General features: G+C 42.8%; 1 protein-coding gene across 5 annotated transcripts; it reads right to left on the bottom strand.

Moving 5' to 3' along the window:
- Window positions 1-646: 646 nt before the first annotated feature.
- On the bottom strand, window positions 647-26,858 carry HACD4 (3-hydroxyacyl-CoA dehydratase 4). Of its 5 annotated transcripts, XM_051801505.1 has the most exons (7): window positions 14,909-16,059; window positions 13,284-13,387; window positions 12,260-12,387; window positions 8,137-8,249; window positions 5,779-5,885; window positions 4,913-5,044; window positions 647-4,182 (listed from the first exon to the last, which is right to left on the bottom strand). In XM_051801505.1, the coding sequence occupies exons 1-7, from the start codon at window positions 14,938-14,940 to the stop codon at window positions 4,100-4,102; spliced, it is 699 nt and encodes a 232-aa protein (XP_051657465.1). In that variant the 5' UTR covers window positions 14,941-16,059; the 3' UTR covers window positions 647-4,099. The 5 variants fall into 5 exon arrangements, with proteins under 5 accessions (XP_051657465.1, XP_051657466.1, XP_051657468.1 ...); XM_051801506.1 differs by lacking the exon at window positions 14,909-16,059 and adding an exon at window positions 26,633-26,858 and having other exon boundaries at window positions 647-5,044; XM_051801508.1 differs by lacking the exon at window positions 14,909-16,059 and adding an exon at window positions 24,936-24,967 and having other exon boundaries at window positions 647-5,044.
- Between the last annotated feature and the right edge of the window lie 1,013 nt (window positions 26,859-27,871).

The raw sequence follows: 27,871 nt of genomic DNA, 5'->3' as shown, positions 1-27,871 counted from the left end.
GTGACAGGGGCACAGAGAAGGGAATCACACATTCTCATAATAAAACATATTATGCCAACAAGGGAACAATTGTGTAACTAAGTAAAACACTGGAAATAGGCACTCTCGTGGTTATGATGATCATATCTTGTGCATGACAGTGTAGGAGCACTCTGAGATATTTTCTTCCTCTGATCTCTCCTCATTAAGTCTCTTCCACCACTCATAGGACTCTCTTGGGGCACCTCCAACGCTTGTCCTTATGGAAAATTTCAACTTCTCACACATAACCGTGACAAGCAAGACTGAGAAGTTCCAGAATTATGCTGAAGATAATTTCTTCTCACAAGTATTCAGTGAGCTAGCTAGGAAAGATGCCCCCCCGACTTGTTTGTGAATAGAGGACTCATGGGAGATGGGATGGTAGGTGTCTCTTTTGGCCACAGTGACCATGAAATGGTTCAGTTTAAATTTTTTGGTGTAAATGAGAAAAAAAGGTCATCAGAAGTGCTACCCTGGATTTCAGGAGAGGAAATCTTAAGTGCTTTAGGGAGCTAGTTAGTAATGTCCTCTGTTCAGCCAAGCTGCTCTTCTGCCCTTCTTGCTTGACTTTTGGCACAGCCTGCTCCTGTGCTTCTAAAGGGTGGTTCTTAAAGACTGACCATTTTTAGACAAGTGGATCCCTTCCCTCTCTAACAGGTTACAATCATTGAAGTACAACTCTTTGTCATAAAAGCCATTGTCTTAAACATCTTTTTGCCTGCCCAATCCAGAGATTTCCCAGAAACTCAGGTGAGGCATTGAAGCTGAAGGTACAGTGGCCTGCTGTCGTCGCACGTGGAAGTCTGACTGCCTGGATCTCCCAGTTGCCTGCCCCAAGTTACCTCTGTACCAGAAGGAGGTGGGAAAGTCTTCTGACATTAGGTTCATGCCTTTTTCTTGCAGTTTGGGGGTTGTAAGGTATGCAGATACTTCACCCAAAAATGCCAAGGCAGTGGAAAGGATGCAGAAAGGTTTATTTCAAAGACAAGGGTGCTAAAAACTTACAAAAACCTCACAGTGCTGCAGGACAGCACTGGGCCTCAGAGAAAAGGCTCCCCTGCTCTTCCAGGGCTTTTTTTATCCTCTCTTTCTCCTCCCCCACCATCTCTGGCCCAAGGAGGCCCTGTACATGTCTGTGAAATTAATCTCTCCTGCATTCCAGAGAGAGCTTACTCACAGCTCTCCCTGCAGCTTTCTCTGAAATGCAGAAGGGATAGGGAGAAAAGCTTCCTAAGTGGAACAGCAAGTTCTAGTTTCCCCTTAAGAATTCTTCCAAAAGCATACCTATGCCTACAGGAGTCCTCCCCATAGTGAATTTCAAAGAATCCTTTTCCTATTCTAGCCTTTTAGACTGCTGCAAGACTCAGTGATATAACAGTTTTTTAACATAAAACAATAAACATGGTTTAATCTGCGGTAGGTTTGACCTCGACTGGCTGCCAGATGTCCATTCTCACTCCAACAACTTAACAGGACAGGGAGAAAGTTCGTGGGTCAAGATAGGGAGATCATTTACCATTCACTATCAGAAAACCAGTTTCAACTTGTGGAAGACTAATTTATTGCCAGTTAAAAATAGAGTAGGATGCTAAGAAAGACAAAACTAAAATTGCCTTCTCCCTACCCCTCCATTCTGCCTAGGGTCAGCTCTACTCTTTCATTCCTGAATCTTCTACCTCCTCCCTCCCCAAGCAGTGCAAGGTGGGTAGGGAATGGGAGTTGCACTTGGTTCATAAACCTTCATCTCTGCTGCTTGTTTCTCTTCACGCTGTTCCCCTGCTCTAGCATGGGGTCCCTCCCATGCTAGATACAGACCTTGATGGTTCCTTCTCACAAGCTGCAATTCTTCAAGCACTGCTCTAGCATTGGGTACAATCCATTGGGAAAAGGCTGCTTCAGCCTGGGTCCCTAATGGGCCACAGCACCTGCCAGGAACTTGTTCTTGTGTGGGCCCTCCATGGGCTGCAGCTTCCTTCAGGGTACAGTCACCTGCTCTAGCATGGGGTCCTCCCCAGGCTGCAGTGCGGATATCTCCTGTATAGCGTGTTTCAGCATGGGCTGCAGAGGGACAGCCTGGTCCACCATGATCTCCATGGCCTGCAGGGGAATCTGCTGCAGTGGCTGGAGCAGCTCCTCCTCTCCTTCTCTATTGACCTTGGTGTCTGCAGAGCTGTTTCTCTCACATTTTTCTTACTCTTCTTTCTCACAGCTGCTGCATAACATTTTTTTACCTTTTCTTATGTACATGTTGACAGAGATGCCACCATTTTTGCTGTTTGGCTCAGCAGTGTCCTGCAGTGGCTCAATTTTGGAACTGGCTAGAGCCAGCTGTTTCTGACATGGGGGAGGCCCATGGCTTCTCATGGAGGCCATTCCTGCAGCTTCTACAGTACCAAAGCCTTGCCACATAGACCCAATACAATATCATATGTGATGTTTCCTCCTACAGGGTATGTTAACTCCAGGTAGTTTGATAACAAACATATTAGATTGAATTTCCAAGGGGGATAACGTCCATGTTTCAAAGTTATATAGTGGTTTCATATGGATTTATTCTGGCTATCCTCTTCAAAACTGTCATCTTATTCAATTGTTCTAGATGTTTCTTCATGTTGTTCACACTGGAATCAGTTTGGATTAGACAGAAGGCCAAAGTGGAAGTACTTGTGTTTGTCTAGTAAGTTCCAAATTCCTATCTGTTTCCAGTGCTTTTGAAAAAAAAGAATCCAGAGTTGACCCTATACTATTGCATGCATGATCTTGTTGCTTATGGTTTGCAAATAGAGTGGTCACAATAGTCTGCAGGCATTGCCTGCCACAGGTATTAAATATATAAAAATTATAGTAGGTGACCTTTCATAACACATTAGTTTAGCTTCTCTATTTCCTTATAGAACTTCTTAGGCTACGTGGTTTAAAAAGTCTTACAGGCAAAAGCCTCTTCATATTGTGATAGTGTTTATTTTCCTATTATAGTCTCTCCTACTATTATCTTGCCTCCCTCCCCACAGTTTTCAGTCAAGCTCAAAAAGTTAGCCTCACTTTTCTGCCCCACCTATTTGAATTGAAATGCAGGTGATAATCAATACAAATAAAACATCAGAAAAGCCCCTGCCAGCCAAAATGAGTTATTTGGCTACTTTTGCCTGTACAATCCACTGTGTTGCTGTTGTATTCTTAATTTCCAACCTCTGAAGAGCCAATGATCTAGTTGCATTCTCACAGATAGTCCTGCAGAAGTATGAAGAGCAATGCAATTGAGTAAAATGTCTAAATTTTTGCACATGGTTTTTGGTAGTCATTCAGTTCCCTTTAAAGAGCAACATGTATTTGGCCTGACTGTATCCCACTTCTTTTGCACGCATCTGTCTGCTGTTCAGCATGGGAGAAAATCATTGAGGGGAGAGAGGCAAGTCATGGCAGATACATGATCATAAGTATTTATTTCTGATCCTTAAATATCCCCTTGAATATATAGTAGTTGAGTACCCGATCACTTGCCTTTCTAGTTTAGCTGCATGTACTGGAATCTTCTTTTGTTAAGTGAAGAATGGGCCAGAATGTGAGTGCCTGGGCTAATCAGCATGTGAGTCTCATAGGTTGCAAAGGTTCTGGCTTCTCCTTGAGAGATCCAGTTCCAGCCTTTTTAACTTTTATATATCAGGCACATACATGTTGGCCTAATATAAAGTAATCTTACAGATTAAATGGTAATTGTCATTACAGAGTATTTGTTACCAATGAGGTAAGAATTAATACCGAAATAAGGTTTGTTGGTGTGACTGTGAGTGGAGGCACTCTTCAGTTTGTTCAGAATTCTCTAATATATGTTAGAAAAAATATATTAATATCAAAAACTCCAGTAATTTTTAGTTAAAACTTTCAAAAGTTTTTCGAAGTTGCTCCATTTTTGAGGTGCATTCAAGAGACCTGCCTTTCTGAAAATTCTACACAGCCAGATGATGTACATGCAAAGAGGAGCGTTGCATTGAAAAAATCTTCGTCTAATTTCTTTTTAACTTATGATATGCAGCAGTCCACTAGGAGTATATTTTGTATTTCGAAACAAAATATCGACTTAGCTTCTTTTGTTTTTGATGTTGCCTGTCCCTAGGTGTGCCTTTCTCTCGGAGAAGAGGTTCTGGATGATAAAGCACATACCTGAATCAAAACACAAAATGGTGTAAGAACAAGGGAGCAGAGTCCAAAACTGTCTTGAATAAATTTAGAAGGAGCAGTAGGAGCCTTCATCTGGCAACCTTGCATGGTTCCTTCCACATACTTAGGAACAGAACACTGCATCATAAAGTTGAGATCCTTCAAATTCATGTTAAAGTCAATGACAGAACAAAGACTTGTCTGTAATGTCCAAATTTTTCAAAAGTATTTTGATGAGGAGGAGAAGGAGTCTATTTACATGCAGATTTTGGAGTGGGCTAATTTTTTCATCCTTTTGAATAATCAAGCAGTAAAAGTGTTAATTTAGATATAACTTCTCGTCCCAGCTAGCACAAATGAATGAGCAATAGTTGCACAGAACAAGAGTATGATCAAATGGAAATTGATTTAAAAAAAAAAACAAACAACACAACAAAACAAAACAAAAAAAGAAAGCTTCTCTAAGTAGCTGTAAGGCCAGGACCACTGAAACAATTTTTATTGGTTTGTATTTTTATGCCTCATACACATAGTGTATCTTACAAATTCAAACTTGTATTTGAAAGACACTGGAAATCAAAACAGGTGGTGATGCACTTCCCTGCAGTGGTCTGCAGAAGATGTGGCAGAGACAGTTAGAGTTTGTGAAAGGCACAATACTGACTTGATTTTTTGTTGCCATAGACATCCCAGTTGCCTTGGGACCCAGCTTTCTGAAAGATGAGATACTTACCTGTAAAGAGCACTAGCAGGTACATTTTCAGAACATAGGGGAAGTAGATTGAGAAGGCGAATGGAAATGGTAGCTTGATGGAGTATGTGCCAAAATATTCAAAATAAGGCAGTGATACACAAATTGCAAATGCTGTAAAACATGGTAAATCCTTAGTCAAAAGGAGGTGGAAGATCGTCAAAAAGCTTTGTGTAACAGTTAATTACTTTTAAAGTACAAACAGCTGTATTGTATATACCTATGCATTAATATACATATATATTCACATTCATATATATTAATACACATATGAACATCTTCTCCTTGAGTTCAATTTTGTAGGTCTGAGACGCTAATTGCTCTTAGTACTAGAATTAGCAAGTACTTCCTATTCAGTGTCAATCCTGTAGTTACAGTGCTTTCAATGTGCTCTCAGTGGGCACTTTTCTTGAAGTAAGTATGATGATCTGCTAAGTATGGCCTAAACCAGTAAGGTCAACCTCAGTGGGGGAGAAGGCAGCTTTGGAACTTGCTGTCTAATGTGCTCAGTCTGGAATGGGGGAATCCGTTTGTCTTTTAAGAGAGTATTTTTCTGCTTTACTCAGAAAAATGAACATTTTCCTATATTGTTAAAAAACAATCCAAAACCAAACAAAAACCCCACCAGACACACAAACTCCAAATGTCAGAGAGCTGCTATTAAAGAAAAAAGAACAGAAAAGAGAAAGAGAGGTGACATACAGGTTAATATGAAGATACATAAACATTTATGACAACTTTGGCTACACAAGAAGAACTACCTTAAACGCAAATGGCAGTTAAAGTGATCACATTTTATTGAAGAATATTGAGGAAGCAAGTTGTTGGTACCTTTCCCACTTCCTTACCTTTAGCCAGAACTGAAAGGGGATAAAGTGGGATGCACAGTGAGAAGTTGAGCCATGTCAATGGTAGATAGTATATTCCCATCCTTGCCAACATGTTGTAAGTGTATCTGCAGCAAGAGGAAAGCAGATGAGCTCAGAGGGCATGATGATGTCTTTTAGAATAAAGAGATGTTATTGAAAAATCCAAAGGAATTGCAGAAGAGCTTGGAGCTGCCTATCTCAGTAAATTTCAGAGTGAGCAAAGGCTTTTTTAAGGCTCCATAGCCTAAAAGTAGATGGTTCATTGTTTTGGAGAGGTGGGTCTGTGGTGCTACCCCAGAGCAGGCAGACAGCAATAGAGCCCTCCAGACAGACAGCTCCATCAGAAACATCATGACTTCATACTGATCCATTAGAAAATGAATTTCAGATGGGGATATTGCATCTGGGTAGGTGCAGGTAGAATATGCCTATCACTTGGGACTAAGAAAATGCTAATTTATGACTGCTGAGCTAGCTAAATCATTGCTAGAGAAGGCTAAACAGGAAGGTAATTGCAGGAACTTAACCTTCTGTAGTACATCTGCTCCTATGCTAGACCTCAGAAGGGGTAGTAGGAGCAAAAAACCAAACAGTTGTGCTCCAATGTATTTCATCATTTTATTCTTACTGTGGCTGTTACTGGGAGACGAGAATGCTTAGGACTTCAGTCTCCAAAGATGAGCTAATTCTGGTTTGATCTTAAAGTGGTACAGCAGCTTTCCAAACACTGAGAAACAGGTCTGATCGCTTTTTTGGTCAGCTGAAAGGCTTTTTGCCCTGTGGTCTTGCTAGAGATATGAAAATCTGTTACCCAAGATTTTCTGATAGATGAAACCAACATTAAACAAACTTTCTATATTCCCTTCTTATTAATTGATTCATTTTGCATCATACCTGGACTGTAGAAGAGTTTGATAGGCTGTAACTGTACCATTTTCTCTCAAGTTTGATCTCTGAAACCTCGGGATTGTCTCTATTTTTTATTATTGTTGCTTTTAAAGCTGAATCTCAACCTGATACAAACCAGGAAAAGGACACAGCTACTCCCTTTCTATACAAACTCCATGGACTGTTCATGCTATAAGCAGAAAAGATCAGGTATAGAAAACCTTGCAGAATTTGCTCATGGCCACCATTAGTCATAATGCATAGTAAGTAGTCCTTCAGGGATATTTATGTCCCTGAAGGACTATGTGGAAGAACTTGTAATATTTCAAGAGTAGTTGGATGGGATAGATCCCTTTGCACTTTTAGACACAGATGTTTCTTTGAGATACTAGGCGTGACACAGATGCTATAAAATAAATCAGGCAATAATTCTAAACCTACATGAGTTGTAATATGTTATTTGAGTTGGTCATTTGCTGCTATGGACTACAGTATTTTGCTTACTAAGCAACTGCCATTACTGCTGTGATGCTGGAGCATGTTCTTTAGCAATGGTAGAAAATTAATGATGCATTGATTGAATTACTGTGCACTGACAGGACTTTACAGCCAATTCTGTTTATATTTTTGGCATCTCTCCAGCTGCACAGAACCCTTTCATTTCAGATTAAGTTCTACTATTTTAGCTTTACAAGCTTCAAAAATAAATGGGATGGAGCAATAATAAAAATAATACAAGTAGTAGTCTATTAACACATGTAGTACAAATACTCTGCAGCTGACTTAAAATCTCTATCAGTTCTGACACTTTCCTTTTTTAGATCTCTTTTATAACATGCATTTCCTTTGCTGCCTAAATCTTTTTTTTTCAGTCAGTCCCCTAAGCAATATATGTTACACTTGAGAAGTATGTTTGTTGTCCTTATGGTGTGATATATGCCCTACTACACCAAAATGCTCATCTCTGCTACGGGACCTCTTGGCTCTTTGAAAAGCACAGGTGCAATTAACCTAAGAAAAGTCTTTTCATTTTAGCAAGAAGTTCTGCTCGTGCTATACTGTGCTGTCAATCTTGGATCAAAGTGGATAAAAACAAAAAAATAAAGCAACAGGATGGTAAATCACTTTCGGAAATTGGTGTTCCTTGGAAGGTAGTTGTGATTTCGTTTTAAATTTTTGTTAAAAAAGGCAAAGCTTTTGAACTACAAATGATAATGCATTATGTTACTGCATTACTCTGTCTTATATTTTTAAGTCACTCTGCCTCTCAACCATGTGGATTTTTATAAAAAACAGTAAGTAACTTACAAGGTTCAAGCTTTACTTAAAATGGATAATATGCTTTGCCAATTTTGAAACAATTCAATGAGCCTGCTGCACAGTAAGGGTGGGGTTCTGGTGGCAAGAATAACCCATTTTCCCCTCATGGTTTTGATGTTGACTCCTTACCTGACCACATCTAATAAATTCCAAAGGAAAAATAAAACACACACGACATATTTCCCTTGAACTTCTTCCTGACTGTTGATCACGACAAATAAAACAATTATTCTCTCAGTGATCTGAAAAGAAAAGAGGATTTTGAATTCATGTAGCACCTTCTGTAGCTGTTATTTCTGTGCCATTTTGGCAAAATAGGAGGCCACGGGTGGATCCAGTTTCCTTTATGCAAATTCAGCAGTGAATGTTTTGTTTCTTGGCCTGCTTTTGTTCAAGATCCCATTGGCCTTCAGCACAGGCAACTGGAGACTGCTGGCTGCAGCATCACAGATCTGCCATGGTAAGTGTGGAGGTTTGCTTGCCAACTGGCATGATTTGGGTTTGTAGCCAAGGAAACCTGTGGCTGAACTGGCTGAGGTCGTGGAAGCAAGGACTACTCCCACTGCACACGGGTGCCTGGAGGGCCAGCAGAGATGAGCTTCCTTGCTTGTAGGCTGTGTGGGAGGCAGTGGGATACAGAGGGCACTTCTTGGAGGGGTAGTGTGCCGGAAAGTACTGATCTCACACTCCCAGCTCTGTTTGCCATAACTTAGAGATCTGTATCTCAAGGCATCTCTGTCATGTAAGATTTGCAGAAAGAGGGAGGAAAAGCAGAATTCCTGTCTTTCTTTCCATCTTATTCTTGACTGGGGGAGGTGGATTTAAGCTTGTCACTTACATGAATGATTGCCACAGTATTTATGTCATAAGATTTTTCTAGTGGTTGAACTTTATTCAACCCACAAGGTATGCCTTTACAAATGAAGAGATAAAAGTGGATTAAACGGGCAGTGTCCCCAGCTTAAAATAAAGACTTTTGTGGTACCAAAGCTCAAGAAATTAAAAACAAGTTTGTCTTTTTGCAGTTTTCCTGGAAAAGTTTCCTAACAGTATCCATGCCCTGCCCTGCAAAGTAAATATATTAGTACTGCCAAGAATTTGCTTGTCAGGCTCGCCGAGAACATTAACCAATTCACTCTGATTTACACTCTATTTGAAAGTGTTGAAGGAGAAAACATGCATCTAATCAGTTAGTATGAATCAGTATGGCTTCATTGTTTGTTTTTTTACCCACTGCCATGTCTTCCATAAGATACCTTAGGTTTAATGATTTCAGAGGTTGAGGTGTCAAGTCAGTGCAAAGTTGTGAAATGAAAATGGATTACCAAGGTTATTTTTATAAGCACAGTTATTCTTCACTGGTGTCCCCTTTTCCCCTTACTCCTACCTTAAACGAAATAAGAACTTTGCCTCAGCCAATTTGTGTGGTAGTTTTGCTCCATAATGTTTATGGGTTCCTGTATGGATCATTTTGGGACAAACTTTTTTTTTTTTTGCAATCCACATCTGTTGCATAAAGCAGCCTTCACTTCACTATTCAGCCAAATTATGTGAGAGCAATTTTTCATACAGAAAGAAAGCATGTCTATCCCCTGGGGATCTGGTTCCTCATCTTGGAAAGCACTGAGGGGCCACAACAGCTAAAAATGGTTTTGCTGCCTCTAACGCTCTCCTGACTGTCATCTTGTGTTGCTGATCCCATAGGTCCCTAACTGAGGAATTGATTTCCAAGAAGGTCAGATGTTGACAGACTTCTGTATATATAGGCCAAGAAACAGAAAGTGAGAGGTAATATGTCCTGTGTTTGTACTGTGATGCTGAGGAACCTGACAAAAACATGGGGGAACTGGAAGTACTGATTCAGGATCTGAAACCAGATAGAACAGAGGTAGGAGAAACATGGCAGGACAACCATCACAAGAGGGAAAATAAAACAAAGGTAAAAGCAGTGTGAGCACTGAATGGAATTGTGTGCTGGAGAGAACAGATAAAATAGGCCTGAGATAAAATTGTCAGATGAAGGGTGGTAAAGGGTGCAGCATTGTTGATGTGGGCATTTTGCTACTGACCCTAACATCAGACTGAGATGTGGAGAGAGAGTTCTGCAATGTTGTTAATAAAGAGCTATTTCAGGGAGTTGCCACAGGAAATTGTCCTAGAGACCAAGGCTTTTTCCTGATAATGAAAAGATGGACATGTTTTTAGATGTCAGAGCTGGAAGATTTTCCAAATGGTCACTTGCTTTTCAAGAAGCGGCTCGGTGGAAATGCATTGGAAAACAGCATGGGTCAAATGATCAGAATCTGATACCATATCAGTGAGAGAAAGGACAAGCAGTAGGAAGTCACCATCCCCAGTTTCAAAAGATTGTGCACTGGCTAGTGAGACCCACAATTCAGCATCATGATCTGGAAGTGGAAGAGGCTGTGGATTTCCTTCTCTCATTAGGGCACAAGCAGAAACCTGAGAGGCAGATTTCCTTCATCAGAGGTTTGGGAAGGGGAGTGATGGAGGCACTCAGCTTTACTATTTGCACATGATGGAACTTGGTAATCAGACAGTAAACTGTGTTAAGCACCTGCAAGAGCAGGAAACTGAACATGATACAAAGCTGCACCCCCTGTGGGTCTTCTGTTCCTGCCAGACTGCAGTCTCATCTGGCCAACAATGGGATGCACAAAGCAGCCACCAGACACTGAAACTGGAAACAACATGTGGCCTTACTCTGGAGCATGTCCGCGGGCAGGACACAGACCTGGCTACTCAGAGCAATTGTAATGTCCCCTTGAGGACAGGCAGTGGCATCCTACCCCTTTTTCTGCATAAATCAGGGGGTTGCCTGCCTGCTTGCCTTTATTCTCTTTCAAGACTTTATTCTCTTTCAAGTCTCTTTCAAGACTTTATTCTCTTTCAAGAGTGCTCTTTCGCAGCTCATACCTTTATGTAGTATGCAGAAATCAAAGGTAGCTGCAGGGGTTAATCAGAGACTGGGGACCTTCTCTGCAAGTGACAAGCTACTGGAAGAAGAGGAGATTCCAGTAAATGTCTGTTGATATTGTGCCCCTATACACACCGTATCTGTATACATATATACATGGAGTCATGTACATATATAAATATACACACGTGTGTGTATACACACATATACACACACAGATAAAAAGCACATGCTACTGCTCAGCAATGGATCAGTTCCTATATGGATCATCTGTCTTTGCATGAATGAAAATATGGGATTCTCTTTTGCTGCTCTCTTGCTTAGAAAAAAATAAACCAGCAAATCCCCAAGTCCTATGTTTTCACATTCATAAAAAGAAAATATGTGCTAACATATCACAAAGCATAATTACAATGGTTTCAGTTTTCTTTCCTTCTTTAAAATCAAATTGGAATTTCCTTCCTCTCCCAGCACTGATCTCTCACAGAATACAGCAAGTTCTGTAGAAGGGCATAAATTTCCACAAGGCAGCCTGTGGAAATGGCTTTTTGAATCAAGTAAATGAAACAGAGCAAATTTGGCTAGCTGAGGTTTGGGCAGGAGCAGACAGCACATTCACTTCCATTTTTTAATGACTGTGATTGCAGTATCATACTTGATAGCTGAAACCCTTACACAGCTCTTCAATTCAGTGAATGTTTAAAAAAAACAACAACAAAAGAAAGTGAGAAAAGTACTACTAAATATTTAAAGTTTAAAATTAATGGTTTTATCACAGTAGTACATTGGTTTTGGTTCAGTAAATCAAATCCTGTTTGCATAGGATGAAGAACTGCTGTTTTGTCCACAAAACCACCAATCTTTTTTTATATCTTTTCTATCTCCTTACTGAGGTACCAGTCCCATCTGCCTTTACTCCCTGGCCAGACTGTCACATTTTATTTTCTTCTGTTTTGGTGACAAAGACATGTTGTCCTGCCCTCCTCCAACTCAAGCTACAAATGCCCTGAGAGACATCCCTTTTGCACGAGCTTTGCAACTGTGCCCTGTCTTGCCTTCCCCCAGCACATCCATCACACAGGACTCATTTTCTTTCATGGTGTGACTTGGCCTTGTCCCTCAGTGGGAAATCCTTTCCCAAGCAACCCAGTTCTGAGGACTCAATTCCTGCAGTTAGCAAACTATCAGCAAACTAGGCTCCCTGAGGAAGGGTGCAGGTGGAACATTCAGGGTACTTCAGCCTGGGCTTGTCCCCAGGGGCGGCCATGGCTGACATGTGCAGGTCATGAAGAGAGTTTTGAGAAATGGTCTTACCTGCAAAAACCTGGGGAGGAGACGGCTTTTGTCAATGCCAGTGAGGATGTGCAGGATCTCCAGTATAGATAACAATTGGCAAACACGCATTACAAGTCCTATGGAGTAAAATGTGTCGGCCAACGAATCTACAGACAAAGTGAAGAGGAAAAGTAGAGGATAGTTATACAGTAAAGGTCTGGAGCAACTGCTGGGTTAGCTCTTGCCCTATCACCACTGGAGATGTAGAGAAGTAAAGTTCACACAGTACCAAACTTTTGGGTAGCAGAAGCCAAGCTTCAGAGAGTGGAAGAGGCAGTCCGTTCCGTGTGTGGCTCTGATACAGAGGCAGGGAGCTGAGATAGTAATTAAATTCCCTATATTTAATTCATGGGCAAACACTGTGCTGGATGTGTTGGATCCAGCACAGATCCATTAGAGATATGTTAGACATACCGCTTTAGGATATTTCTAAATAGGAGGAAATGTTGAGCAAATGCATGAGGAATGTCTAAACATGACGAGATGTTGAGTTCCTGCCTGTATCCGTACGCATGGCACTGCCTAAAACAAGTAGATCAGAAAGGAGGCATTTTATATGCCTGCAACTGTCCACCATTATAAATCTTCACTAGTTTTCTATTTTTGTGTCTTAACTCCAGGCAATAGAGAGAGAAATACATTGTAATGTTTTTGGAGATAGAGAGTCATGTGCAATAACCACTAACATCTTCTCTCCTGGTGGCTTCAGTAAGATTAAAGTTTGCCATAATAACTGGACCTAGTCACATTTAGGTCTATGTCTAAGTCAAATGTTACTAGCATGCTGCTGAATATAAAGCCCATTAGCAAAATGAGCTTCATTCCTTATGTAACAGGGACAGAACATAGGTACCAGGAATTTGTTCAGTCTTTTTAATGGAGTATTTTCCTAATTGAATTATAGTCACATACTCAGAATCTTAACTTAATCTCTCATTTGATATTTCTCTGTGTCTGTCAATGTGTCTTAAAATGCTTAAGGAAAATAGAGAAGGAATCCTACCTTTTCCAAATGTCATGAACCTGATGATCATATTTGTAAATATCCATGAATGTCCACAGAATTGCATTAAGTCATACACAAACAGGTACATGTTCATGGTAAAGCTGTGGAAGTGAAAATAATAAACCATATGAGAACAACATTGTAAGAAATTGCACCCTCTTTGGACATGTTAGTAAATCAAAGAAAAAGAGCTGAAATTGAGAAGAGCTCTGCTGAGAAGGACTTGGGGGTGCTGCTGGATAAGAGGCTGGACATGATTCAGCAATGTGCACTTGCAGCCCAGAAAGCCAATTGTATCCTGGGCCTCATCAAAAGCAGCATGGCAAGCAGGTTGAGGGAAGTGATTCTGCCCCTCTGCTCTGGTCTGGTGAGACCCCACCTGGAGTGCTGCATCCAGCTCTGGGATCCCCAGCACAGGAAGGACATCGACCTGTTGGAGTCCAGAGGAGGGTCACCAAGATTATTAGAGGGCTGGAGCACTTCTCATATGAGGAAACATTAATAGAATTGAGATTGTTCAGCCTGGAGAAGAGATGGCTTCCAGTATCTGAAGGGAGCCTACAATAAAGGTGGAGAGAGACTATTTACAAGCATATGTAATGACAGGACAAGGGGGAATGGTTTCAAATATAAATAAAGTAGGTTTAGATTAGATATTAGGGAGAAATTCTTTACTGTGAGGGTGGTGAGGCACCAGGTTGCCCAGAGAAGTTGTGGCTGCCCTATCCCTGGAAGTATTCAAGAGCAGGTTGGATGGGGCTCTGAGCAACCTGGTCTAGTAGAAAGTGTCCCTGACCATGGCAGGGAGGCTGGAACTAGATGATTTTTAATGTTACTTCCAACCCAAACCATTCTGTGATTCTGTGAAATGTAAAAAAATCATTGAAAACTGTCTCTCAGTGGTCATAAAACAGAACTCTGCCTTAATGGATCAAAGGCTCTCTTTGGGAGAGATACCTAGGATATGCCCAGAAAAAATTTCTGAGTTTCCACCAATCCTGAGGGTGAGCTGTGGCCATAAACTGAAATTTGTGCCTCCAGAGGAAAAAGTAACTAAACAAAGATACTCCACTGACTGCTGGATTCAAGTTGCATTTCATAAAATTAATCTTCTGTTGGAACAGAAGCACTTTTGGAGCTATTCCAACCTAATTTTTATGGATAATCTGACTTTTTGCAAAACTTCAAAGGCTCTGTGTGGGAGAATACAGAGATGTCATGGTTTAAGATAGCCCCAAAATCCAATTCCCTAGTCCTAGCCCCCTCCCCCATCTCAATCTAATGTGAGATGGGTTTTTCCAGACAAAACACGCCAGACTCAAAGTGGGGGAAAGGGAATATATTACAATGACTGTACAAATAAATATTATAATACATTATACACACGATCACAACTATCTCTACCATGACATAAGTGTTTACAATGGATCAGATCTCTTCTCCCCTCCAAATAAAAGTCCAGGAGGGAAAGAAGGACAGATCCCTTCCACATTTAGGGCAGCAGCTCCTCTTCTGTCTTCCATGCAGCAGTAACTGGATTGTTGTAGCTGGATCCTTTTTCAATACACCCAAGGGGGTCTCCAAGCCCCTTGGTTCTCCTTCGGTCCAAGCGAAGGCCTCACCTGTGGACTGCCAGCAGGGACAAGACTTGCATCACCACAGGTATATCACGAAATGCAGGGGCATCTTCATGAAAGTCCCTTCCTCAGGGGATTCAAATTCCCCTTTGCAGAGCTCTGTGCTCTGTCTCCAGGCAGTGGGGGGGGAGGGGGAAGGGGGAAGCGAAGCCCTCCTCCACATTCCTTTGGCTGTCCCAGTCCAGCTTCAGGACGCCTTGAGCTTCTCAACTCCTCTCTGCAAGTGCTATAGCACTCCAAGGCTCTTTCAAGTAAGAGTCCATCATCTTCCTCCTTCCAGGAGGTCTCAAGGGAGTTCTGGGGGGTCTGGTATCAGTTCTTACCCCAAACTCTGTCTGTAGAGCTAGTTCTGCTCTCATCTGCTGCTGTTGGCTCTCTCTTGGCTCTCTATCTCCTTCCAGGAGTTCTCTCTGTGTGCTGCATGCCGTTTGCTGTTGCTTCTCTGGTTCAGCTCTTATCTGTCCTGGTTCTCTGCCACCGTTTCTCTGGTCAGTGCCGGCTGCTGCTCTGCGCCCATGGAGAAAACATCTCCCAGTTTAACTACAGACACTTAGTCCAGCCTAGCACTGTTCCAGGTCTTTGCAGTCCCCCCCAGCCAGGGGCTGGGGGGCCCCAGAGGCCCCAAGGGGCTCAGAGCCCCTTCCTCGTGGCTCACAACATGGCCACCTCTCCTCCACAACCAAACTACAACTCATCTCTTCCGGTGAGATTGTGATATGTTTACATTTCTGCAGGAGCGCCCATTGGGCAGAACTCCAAAACTTCCAGGGGTTTCCACCCCTTGGGGTCTACCACTTTTCTTAGCCTCTGGGGGAAAACAAGATTCAAACTACTACAAGAGATTATGAGTCATGGAAAGAATGCCCAGAGGAATGGGTCCCTCATGGCAGCAGCTCTCTGGGATCGAGCAGAGTGGAAAGACTTACTTGTGTTTTTATTGTGCGGTTCTTCCCCGAATTCTGTAATTCCCTTTACCTACACGGTTTCCCTGTACAGCACCATGTTCTCTCCCCTCCCCGAACCAGTCCCCGTCCCTGCACAAGCATTATTGGTTGTCTCATCTGTCTCTCCCCAATCCCTGGTTTGTTATGGGACTTTGGTCCTCCTGTATCCCCCACTGGCTAGCAGAGCCCTCAAGCCACTCCCTTTCCCCCAAACCCTTGCCCAATCACGTTCCCCTTTCTACACCCTCCCCCAGAGACTTTAAAAGCCCACGGGATTTTGAATAAACTGCTTTTTGCCACTGGAATCCAGAGAAGAAACCTCGTGGTCCTTTCCTCCTGGCAAAGGGGGATCGCGCCACAGGGACCCTCTCTGAGAAGTAGCAAGTGAGGAGTCAACTAGCAATCAACTCTGTTAATTGGCGCCCACTGTCAGAAAGAACTCAGTGAAACTTCTACCGTGTAGAAGTTTTTCTGCACGTCCTGGGCTCAGGCGACAAAGTGGTCTTGGCTTCCCGCCCAAACAGACTCTACAACTCAGCATTGGATATCAACCCACCGGATTAGGTAGGCCAGCAGTTGTATAGATTTGAAACTCTATTTTATAATACTCATGTGAGCGCTGCCTTCAAAGGAAGAGCGCAATAGCTGCAAACGCTTATAAAGCTTCATTTATTTTCATGGACACCCCATAGACAAAGACTCCCTAAAAGCGCTGATTAAATGGATTTCCAAGACCAACTATGCACTGCCCAGTACCATAACCTACCATGAGTGGGACACCTTGGGACATAAATTATGGAGAACTATACAAACAAACGACTCTTTAGCGTCTTGGGCAGCTATTGCGTGGCAGTTAATCTTAAGCATGCTACAGAAAAATGAGGTTGTAAAATCAGTGGTTTGGGAGGAGGGAGCAGTGAGGGGTCCCAATTGGGGCGTGACTGTTGTGTCTGGCACCAATTTGGGATGGGAAAATGTTTCCTCTGTATCGCCATCCCACACACATCATGAGGCGCTCAACTCACCCCCCAGACCCAAAATGGCCTCATGGCTGCACTGCCCCCCTCTCCCCTCACCCAATATGGCCACAGCTCCTCCCCCCCCCCACTCTCCCTCCACTCCCCCCCACCGCCACCCCCCCATGCCCCCCCGACCCAAACTAGCCATGACCTCATAGCTGCCTCGCTCTCCCCCTCTTCCCCCCACCTTCTCCACCCCCCCATCCCCCCTGTCCCCCCATCTCTCCTCCTCCCCCCCCATCCCTCCCCCCCAGCACACACATGCAACACCTACCAAACCCCCCCCCTTCATGGCAGCGCCGCTCATCCCACTATCCTGCTAGACGGTGCTGTCGCCCCTTCCGTAGCACCACTCTGTGGAGGCACTTTATTCCTCCACACCAGTAGATGGTGGTAGTCCTCCACAAGGTGCACTACCCCCCCCCATACCCCATCTAGTTTCACTTTCCTGGGAGCAGGTACCTGCCAACATATCTGCGGCTATGGTCCCAGTCTCTCCAGAGCCAATGCCAGAGAAGCCAATGGTCTTACATCAAAGAACAAGCATTGGCAGCTGATGATTTAAATTTGGTTAAAGCATTCCCTGTATTTTACCACCCCAACAATAGTCCCGTTTGGGAACCTATCCATCTCTAGTTCTTAAGGACACAAAAAAAGCTATTACAGATTATGGACTGAGGTCACCTTATGTAATAGGGGTATTAAGTTCAATTTTCACTGCATACACTTTTACACTAAATGATATAAAAAAATTGGTAAATGCATTTTTCACTAACATACAGGCAACACTTTTCTTAGATGAATGGCAAGGTTGCATTCGGCAACATGCAGAGTGAGCCTTCACCAACACAGGTACCCCAGTCCTGGAGTCCTTTAATAGGCTCTATGGGATGAGGCCTTATATTTCCAATCAGGCTCAAGCCAGAATTCCTATGAATGAATTGGACACTTCAAAGAATCTGGCTTTTCAAGCGATTCAAGCTGTCGCTGAGGCAGCGGAGCCAACACCCTCATACACCCAGGTACAACAAAGACCAACAGAGCCATTTATAGACTTTGCAGAAAGGTTAAAGAAAGCTATTGCAAAACAAATTAAACACCAAAAAGCTCAAGATGCACTATTTCTAAGATTGGCTATAGAGCAATCTAATGATGATTGCCAATAAATATTAAGGACTCTTAAAGATCCCACTCCAATGGACATGGTTAAGGCATACTACAAAGTAAGATCCGGAAATTACAACAAATCTCTCCTAGCCGAAGTCCTGGCAGTGCAGAAGGAACCTACCTGTCACCATTGCAAACAACCTGGACATTTTAAAAAAGATTGCCCTCAGCTGAAAACAAGAGCACCTACAGTACCTCCCAGCTTGTGTCCCCGATGCAAAAAGGGATTGCACTGGGCAAGTGACTGTAGATCACTCTTTGACAGAGAGGGCAGGTCACTCTCACCGAAAGCTGTGCAAAAACTAGCTTCAATTCCGGGAAACGGGGAGTCGAGTGCGAGAGGCAGTGCTATGACAAAAAATACCCCACAAGCCAACCACACCCAGCTGCTCCCCTCGATCCCAGATGGAGAACCAGAGCAGGTATCCCTAGGGTGGAGCTGGCATCTCCCCACCAATTCACAATAAACAATGACAACTACCAGACAGCTCTCCTGAAGCCAACAACTAACCTACCAGTACCTGCTGGAAAATACATTCTAACAGGGACTGCTACATCCACTGATACAGGGTTAACAGTTGTCCCACAATTGATAACTGTAGACAACCTGAAAGTAGTAGAAGTGACTGTCAAAGCTCTGTTTCTACCCATGGAGCTGGAGACAAATACACTTATTGCCAACCTAACCCCCACTGATGTGGGAGGAAACACTTTGGACTCTATGCCTTTGGTCCAATGGCCACAATCAATTTGACTTGATCACCCAATGCTAACCTGTGCTGTATTCTTTCCCAATACTAACCCATGTGTTCGAGTTAAAGGTCTCATAGACACAGGAGCAGATGTCACAGTCTTTGCTGAAGGCGACTGGCCAAAAGAATGGAACATGACACAGCCCTGCATTGACATCAAAGGGGTAGGAGGAGCCCAGGCACCACTCCAGAGTATTTGCACTTTACTGATTGAAGGACTAGAAGGTAAAACAGCCTCCACAAGCCCTTATGTCCTTAATATTCCAATGACCCTCTGGGGGAGAGATATTATAGTGCAATGGGGAATCCATTTAACCACATCAAATTTAGCCTAAAGGCCACTGGTCAGCTGCCGTCTCCCGCCCTCACATGGCTCTTGGATGAGCCACACTGGGTATCCCAATGGCCTCTAAAGGGAGAGAAATTGTGACAAGTCAACCTCCTAGTAGATGAACAATTAGAAAAAGGACACCTTGTACCAAATGATAGTCCCCGGAATTTCCCCATCTTTGCTATACAAAAGTCAAATGGAAAATGGAGATTATTACAGGACTTAAGAGAACTCAATAAAATCATAGAGCCCTTGGGAGCTCTCCAGCCCAGACTCCCATCACCAACAGTGATACCTGCAGAATGGCCTATTGTTATTATAGATATCAAAGACTGCTTCTTTAACATTGCCTTAAACCCTAAAGACTCTTGTAGGTTTGCGTTTACAGTGCCTTCCATCAGCGCAGCAGAACCATCTCGATGTTATCACTGGACAGTCCTTCCTCAAGGGATGAGAAACAGTGTGCCAAAGAGTTGTTGCAGACGTCTTATCACCAATCTGTCGACAGTTTCCAAATACCATTCTGTACCACTATATGGACGACATCCTCCTGGCAGTGGAGTCCGAGGGACAGCTCATGCAAGTACATTTGTCTGTGAAAGCTGCACTATTGAAACATGGCCTTGAGATTGCACCAGGAAAAGAACAAGTGACAGTTACATGGAAGTACCTTGGATTTCAAATTATTAACACCACTATTCAACCTCAGACTGTAGCTTTACCCACCAACATCCACACCTTGAATGACTTACAATCTTCACTAGGTTTAATTAATTGGGTTAGGCCTCTCTTAGGTATAACAACAGATGTCCTGAAACCACTATTTCAACTCCTGAAAGTGGAGGCAGACTTGACATCCCCTCGACGCTTAACACTGGAAGTCCTGGAGGTGTTGCAGGAGATAAATCAAAGGCTGAGTTCATGTCAGACTAAGTGAAAAGTGTGTGGCTTACCTGTTGTGTTAGTAATTTTCAAAGGCATCAAACAACCCTATGCTGTATTAGGACAATTAGATGTAAAACGCAAGGACTTTCTGTTATGGGAATGGGTTTTTCTAAGTTTTCAGTTTTCTAAATCTGTTACTACATATCCTGAGATGCTCTCCAAGGTGTGCCACAAAAGCAGACTGCAGCTTTGGGAGCTCTTGGGAAGGGACCCAGATGTCATCTATGTTCCTCTGTCTACTGTTCAACTAACTCAGTTGTTAATTCATAGTACTGACTTTCAGTTAGCCATTGCTGATTTTAAGGGTCAATTTTCAGTGCACCTCCCATCTATCCCCTTTTTACAGCTACTAGCCCTTACCCAGCCAGAGCTAACAAATAATTATTCACCTGTCCCACTAACAAGTGCTAGAACTGTTTTCACAGATGGTTCTGGCAAGACATCTAACGCAGTAGTCACCTAGCAAAAAGCAGGGAAGTGGGTATTTGACATGCACAAGGTAAGAGGTTCCTCTCAGATAGCGGAGCTCTCTGCAGTAATACGCGCATTTCAACTGTTTCCACAGCCTTTGAACATTGTTTTCAATTTGGCCTATGTCATTGGGGTAGTCCGGCAAATTGAAAATTCTTACATAAAGGATCTCTCCCAATTACAATTAGCTCACATGTTCAAATCATTACTCTATGAAATTAGTCATCGCAAACACAAATTCCACATAATCCACATTCATTCTCACACTTCTCTCCCAGGGCCCATCGCAGCAGAAAATCATGTCACAGATCAAATAGCTGACACAAGGCACCTGGCACAAACTGCAGTGGTTCCAAATAATTTTGAAAAAGCAAAGCTGTCCCACAGCTTTTTTCACCAGAATACAAAATCCCTCACAAAAACATTCCAACTCACACTGTCTCAAGCTAGAGCAATTATTTCTGCGTGCCCAGATTGCCAAAGACTCACTTCTCTACCATCTGAGGGAGTAAACCCCCGTGGAATTAATCCACTTGACATCTGGCAGTCGGACATAACACATTATTCACCATCTGGAAAGTTAAAATACATCCATGTATCTATTGACACATGTTCTGGTGCCATTGCAGCAACAGCACATCAGGAGAAAAGGCACATGATGTCAAAAAACACTTCATGTCTGCAATATCAATCCTTGGCATCCCCAAAACTATTAAAACCAATAACACCTCTCAATCGTTAAAAGAGTTTTTCAACATGTGGGGAATTTCACGTTACAGGGATCCCCCACTCTCCCACTGGTCAAGCCGTGGTAGAACACACCCATCAGACACTCAAAAATATGTTAACCAAACAATAAAACACCACAATTGGACTCACACCACAAGAAAAATTAAATAAGGCCTTATGTGTTATTAACTTCTTAAATAGGTTAGACCAGGGCACCTCACCCATAGAAAGACACTGTAATGCGCACTGAAACCAAGTCTGTACTGATGCCAGGGTTACTTATAAAGATGTTATAACAGGTGAATGAGTCGGCCCTGTTCCCCTTATCACCCAGGGGAGGGGGCATGCTTGTGTTTCCACAGGTTCCAGTCCCAAGTGGGTTCCATCTCACCTGGTGAAATTTTACAACAGCGACTAGATACCACCGTGATCTCCGTCATCATCATCATCCTAATCCATCCTGTCATCACATCAGATCAGTCTTCTCCCACAGCTCCTCCTCTTCCAGATTGAGTTGCCACTAACCCTGGAAATGTGGTCTTCTTTAGCTAAGTCTTTAAATGTCGATTCCTTGTGCCTCTCAGTCTCAGATTCCTCTAACCCATTAAAAGCATGTTTGGTTGCGATCCCCTGGTCCTCTCAAAAATGGACAGGATTCCGAAATCAATACTCCTTTTTGTGCAATGATCCTGACAAAAATAAAAACCAAAGTGTGTCCTGCTTCCCCCAACCCCCAAAGGCCAAAACAGATCCTCAATATTTCAACAGTTATCCTGAAGAATTACAAATTTTAGATACCCCTCCCCTCAGCCCACTGTTTCTATTTTAATATAAAAACAGAGGAAAGAAGTAAACATCAGCTTAATGTAACATCTGATGGAGCCTATTCTAGCTTTGAGTTCTGGTGCAAGGAAAAAATTGAATCCCCCCCACTGTCCATTGCCCTCCCCAAGGGGGTGTTCCTTATCTGTGGACTTCAGGTATGGAAATCAATCCCTAAAGAGGTGGTCAGGGGACCTTGCACCTTTGGTCAATTATCACTTTATAATCCCACAAAGGTAATCCATTCCCTAGCTATTAACCCTCCCAAAACAATCACAAAACGTGATATCACCGTCCACCCTGAAAAGCTGGACTCACTTGCATTCCGGCGACTTAAAGAGAGTGGAAAACCATTCATTGAAGGACCAATCATCACAAACATAGCCCCTCAACAAGCCCCTCACCCTCCAGCTCAGCAACATCCCCTTTTGAAATCTTAAAATTTGCAACAATTCACTGAAGATTGTGACTCCAACCTTCACTTCTGGTCACATAGCAAGGATGGCAGCATAATAATTCCAGCCATTGGCACAACACATGCCCTAGACCTGCTTACAAAAATAGGATGTTGGTTAGCCAAGGAGGCAAATGCAACTAGTGCAGCACTAGAAGACCTGTTACTGGATTCCCAACAAATTAAGAAAGCCACTTTACAGAATAGAGCAGCCATTGATTTTCGGTTGCTGGTTAATGGACATGGTTGCGATGAATTTGAGCAGCTGTGCTGTCTAAATTTTTCTGACCGTTCCCAATCCATCCACTCCTTATTCAACAAATCCTAAAATCAGATGAGGTTAGTTGGGACGATATGTTTGATTGGCTTTCCCTGAAGGGACTCTCACTGCCCCTGAAAAAATTCTTATTATTTTTCCTTTAGGCCTGTTTGTGCTAGCAATCCTTCTTTGAATTCTCCTGTGCATAGCTAAATGTTTCCAGGGTCTTGTGATGCACAGTGCTACCCAAGTTTATGTTTCATTAATAAATAAAAATGGAGGAATTGTGGGAGAATACAGAGATTATGAGTCATGGAAAGAATGCCTATAGGAACGGGTCCCTCATGGTGGCAGCTCTCTGGGATCGAGCAGAGTGGAAAGGCACTGATTACTTGCGTTTTTATTGTATGGTTCTGCCCCGAATTCTGTAATTCCCTTTACCTACACGGTTTCCCTGTACAGCACCATGTTCTCTCCCCTCCCCGAACCAGTCCCCGTCCCTGCACAAGCATTATTGGTTGTCTCATCTGTCTCTCCCCAATCCCTGGTTTGTTATGGGACTTTGGTCCTCCTGTATCCCCCACTGGCTAGCAGAGCCCTCAAGCCACTCCCTTTCCCCCAAACCCTTGCCCAATCACGTTCCCCTTTCTACACCCTCCCCCAGAGACTTTAAAAGCCCGCGGGATTTTGAATAAACTGCTTTTTGCCACTGGAATCCAGAGAAGAAACCTCATGGTCCTTTCCTCCTGGCAAAGGGGGATCACGCCACAGGGACCCTCTCTGAGAAGCAGCAAGTGAGGAGTCAACTAGCAATCAACTCTGTTAGCTCTGGAGGTCCTTAATTTCCCATAAATGTATTTTCTTCTGACATATTCTGAAAAGAGAGGCTTGCCTGTCCTCCAGCTATAAAAAAGACTATCTACCTTCTTGGGAAATTTATTTGTTAATTTTGTACTAGAATTTATCTCCTGTGTCTCCTGTGTTTGACCTATTGATTTCCTACCCCAATAAGTAGTACTCTCTTTAAGTTGCCCCTTGATCCTGTGTGTTTGTGCAGTCTCTGCCATCAAACTTTATTTCAGTTATATCTGTACAATAACAAATGTAGGAAATGTCTCTGTCTAGAAATATCTAAATTTGATAAATGCCTATACTTCATTCCCAGCACTGGATCAAGACCATAAAAAACAATACTGACTTATACAAATTGATCTATATAAACTGATGTTCTAAATTTTTATTTTAAGAAAGTCCCAGGGAGATCTTAGAAAATACCTGTCTTCCTCTCTTCTAGTTATGCAGGATGGCTGCTATTCATCTCATCACTTCTATAAGCACAAAAAAATTTGTGGGAAAAAAATCTCTCCTAGGAGACATCAGTGCCCATGGATACTACAAAAATAAGACATCTAACAAAGGAATGTATTCCATATACCCTCCTTTTGGGAAAAGTATGATACAACTGAATTGTACTAAAGTCTGGTGAGATCTATAAATATTGACCCATGTCTTTAATTACTGAGTGACACTTTTTTCTATCTTGTGGTAAGAAAAAAGGATGGGAAACTGTACATTACAAAGAGACGGAAAATTAGGAACATTGTTCTGATTTAAGAAACAATCTTATTACTGGATGGATAGGAATTACTGTAATGGGTATGGAAGTTAAAGGAACAATCATAAAAACCTTGAGGCTTTCCAGCCAGCAGCTCCACCACTGTCTTTGGTCTGATATTTGGCTTTGCATTGGATGCAAGCTGAGCATATGGTTTCTCTCATCTGAATTTTGGTTTGCTACATCTGTCTGTCATCCTCAGAATTTGTCTTTCAGTGATTTGGTCGTATTTTCCAGACTCTTTCTCCATTGGCTGGCTAGAAAAAGGTTGTTTTTATAATTCTTAAACTACTTGATCTTGACTAAACAGGGAATAACCAAGAGGACGTTTGTAAGTGCAGCCTCACATTAGTGTTTTTGCAATGTGGCAGCTGTTGCATATTAGAACTCGTCATCTTTAAAACGTACTGGTGACTGCTGAAATGTGTACACACTGTTGGCGTTTGAGGCGTGCTACATATTCCCAGTGCAGTGATGTGCTGGCAGGCAGCATGGTAGTGTTACCTGGCAGACAGATCCTGGCCCCAGTGCTGCGAGCAGCACAGCTCCCTCACTTGCTGATATTCTCTACTGTGTAAAGGAACAGCCTGGTCTGAAAATGTTTCATCCATTTGTTGATCACTGCACAAAAGGTACATGAGAGCGAACAGAAGCCTTTGACAGAGGTGAAGGAATCTGCAGACAATAAAAGGTAATTTTAGTGTAATAAAAAGAAGCTGAAATGTAACTGCTCTCTAAGGTCTTTCTCATCCAGAGGCTGATCTCTTTATCTAAAGAAACAGAAGCAGGCTGAGAATAACTTATTTCACTGTCCCAATAGTTTTGTATCACAACACAAAATTCAGCCATCTGCTGAATTGTGAAAGTCACTAGCAGAAGAAATGGGCTTTAGTTAGATTCCCTGTTTCCCTCCGTTCACAGCAGCCATCATTCCACATTTACCTCAAAGAACCTGCTTCTAGAGCACCACTGGAGACAAAACACTGACTAGCAATCCACAAGGTAGCTGTTTGGTCTTGCTGGCTAATCTTCCAAACCTCACTTTGCCTCACTAGTGCCTGATTTGCTGCTGCATTTCTCCCTTGTAGTGTGATGTGCTTTAAGACTTTCAAGTTGCTTTCCTTTGAAGGCATTGGGGGATCAGTACATGTTTCAGTACTCTGCTTGCATTGATGACAGGAGAAACAAACAAACATGGGTCTTGCAGGAGACAGAAGGCCAGACTTACTATCTGTTGTTTTAGTTGTCAGTTTCTCCTTACTGTGGCTGATTTTATGCCAAATACATTGAAATGCTGGGAATGCAGCTATCATACTTAGTATCAGCTTTGCTTAGTGGAAAATTTTATATGCTTTCTCTCTGGGCTCAAAACCTAGAAAACTAGACGAAATATTAGAAATATCAGAGTTAGCACACACAGCAGCATGCTCCCAAATAGCCTCCCTTCCCTTCTATTCACTAGCAGAGATTTTACCATTTTTGCTTGCAAAGCCTGATGTATTTCCTCAGGCAGAAATATCATATAAGTGTAACTGTTACATTTTATTTTTTTATCATGAAGGTCTCCAGTATGGCTTTGTGACAACTATGATCCAAGGCAAGCATGCAGGTAGGTGCCCTCAGTGTCTGAAGGGTGGTCAGGACCATGTTTCCCAATGAGCTAAGGTGACAGCACAGCAGAGGCTCTCAGCTCAGGGCATCCCTTTGCCCCAGCTACATGTGCCTTGCAGAGTGCCAGGATGAAGGCCACACTCAGGTCCTTCTCAGGGGGCATCCCAGGATCCTTGGTCCCAGGGTCCCACTTGGGCCTGCATGCACTGAGCACTTCCCTGCTGTCAGGGCCATTGCACTTGGCCATCTTCCCATGTGCCCTGACTGCACATGAGGAACCAGCCCTCAGGCTGAAACCAGAGAGCAATGTTCCTTTTTTTATCTCAGCAGGAAAGATCTGCTAGAAAAGCCCCTCTGCTGACACCATTTCCTTTTAAGTCATAATAAGTCATATTGGTCTAATCTTCTGTTCCTTCCACCTCCCACCCCTGTGACAAGCTCCCAGTTCTGTAGCTCAGGAAGAAGAGAGCTGCTGAGAACTAGTATAGCTGATGTACTTTTCTCCCACAGGCACATCCCACCCACTGTTTCCCCCCCCCTACTTTTTTGCATTTGAGCAGTATAGGTCACCTGTGCTCAAGAGATATTACCTGTTGCAAGGGTCGAATTTCTGCTGCTGCTCCTGAGTTTTCTCCTTTTTCCTCTCTGCAGCTGCAACAGCTGTTTGTTAGGAGATCACCCCTCCTCTTTCCTCTTTCCCCACCCGCCGACGTCACTGTATGTAGACTAAGCAGGAACAACACTGCACTTCCCGAGAAAGAAGCTTCTCAACCCAAATGTCTCCGTTCCATTTGCTCCACTCCTCATCCAGCCCAGCCTAGCCCAACCTAACCTAGCCCAACCTAACCTAACCTGTTTGTTGCTGTCGTACTAGTAAGCTAGTCTGCAAATCCCACTAACTTTATCCCTTAACCCAGAGCAATATTTTGAAGGATTACTGGAGAGAATAAATGCAAAATTAAAAAATTTTCTTTTATGTTTAAATTATCATCACTACAATGATGCTAACAACACTATCAAATGACAAGGAAGACTGGGAGCACAACATAAAAGGAGAACTTTAGATTTTTTCAGATAGAGGAAAGAATTTTTCACTTCTAATCTAGAAATGTCAGTTTTTTCATGCCCCTGTGAAATATGGGCACTACTGGCAGGAAAGATGTGTGTTCATCCTAGTTTACTTTTGCCCTTAAGTGTCTGGGATATCTCATCATAAATCAGATGAAGAAGAATGCCTTAATGTGTTTATAAACTCCCTTCTGCCAATAAATAAAGTTTCCCCACAGCACTAATGTTGAAATCCCATCCCACCCTACAGTGATATTCGAATTTTGATGCTATAACTGAAGCAGTCACTGAGGACAAAATGAGCATAGTTTTGTGTAGGTACAGAATGTCTGGGCAATAAAAAGTGCCTTACCATGTCTCATCCCTCCTGAAAGTGGCACTGAGCTCCTGGCATGACCATCTCTACTCCCTGTGGTGTCCTGGGGAGGTAAGAAATGACTCCCTGGCAAGTGGATGATTTCCTGGCAAGCACAGGGAGCAAAGTGTTTTCCATGATTATGTCTTCCACCTGGGACCTTAGCACAAAGGTCATGCAGTCATGACTGGCTTTCCTGCCTGTGTGGCATCTTACTTTCACTGCTCAAGAACCATCATATTTTTCTAGGCTAAAGAACTTATTTCTTTGTCAGGAGGAAATAATCAGTGTTAATTAAAGGGTTAAGCAATTAAACAAATTGCTATTGAAAGTCTCCGTTGAGCTCTTGCAAAACAGCCCCCACACTGCCTGTCTCTAGAAGGACAACTGGAGTGACCAACACTTC

This window comes from Manacus candei, unplaced genomic scaffold, assembly GCF_025592945.1.
Source record: "Manacus candei isolate 608988 ecotype Guabito, Panama unplaced genomic scaffold, ASM2559294v1 h1tg000051l, whole genome shotgun sequence".
In the NCBI taxonomy this organism is placed as follows: domain Eukaryota; kingdom Metazoa; phylum Chordata; class Aves; order Passeriformes; family Pipridae; genus Manacus; species Manacus candei.
The sequence above is the reverse complement of the archived record's forward strand: the minus strand, read 5'-3'. Positions and strand labels throughout refer to the sequence as shown.

Bases quoted from the DNA above. Each gene is read 5' to 3' on its own strand.
- HACD4 (XM_051801504.1), bottom strand. From the start codon at position 14,940: ATGCAAGTCTTGTCCCTGCTGGCAGTCCACAG. The intron at 8,250-12,259 runs GTAAGACCATTT...TTTTCTTTTCAG, and splicing joins TCCTCCCCAGGTTTTTGCAG to ATCACTGAGAGAATAATTGT. The intron at 5,045-5,778 runs GTAAGGAAGTGG...CATGTTTTACAG, and splicing joins CCTTTCAGTTCTGGCTAAAG to CATTTGCAATTTGTGTATCA.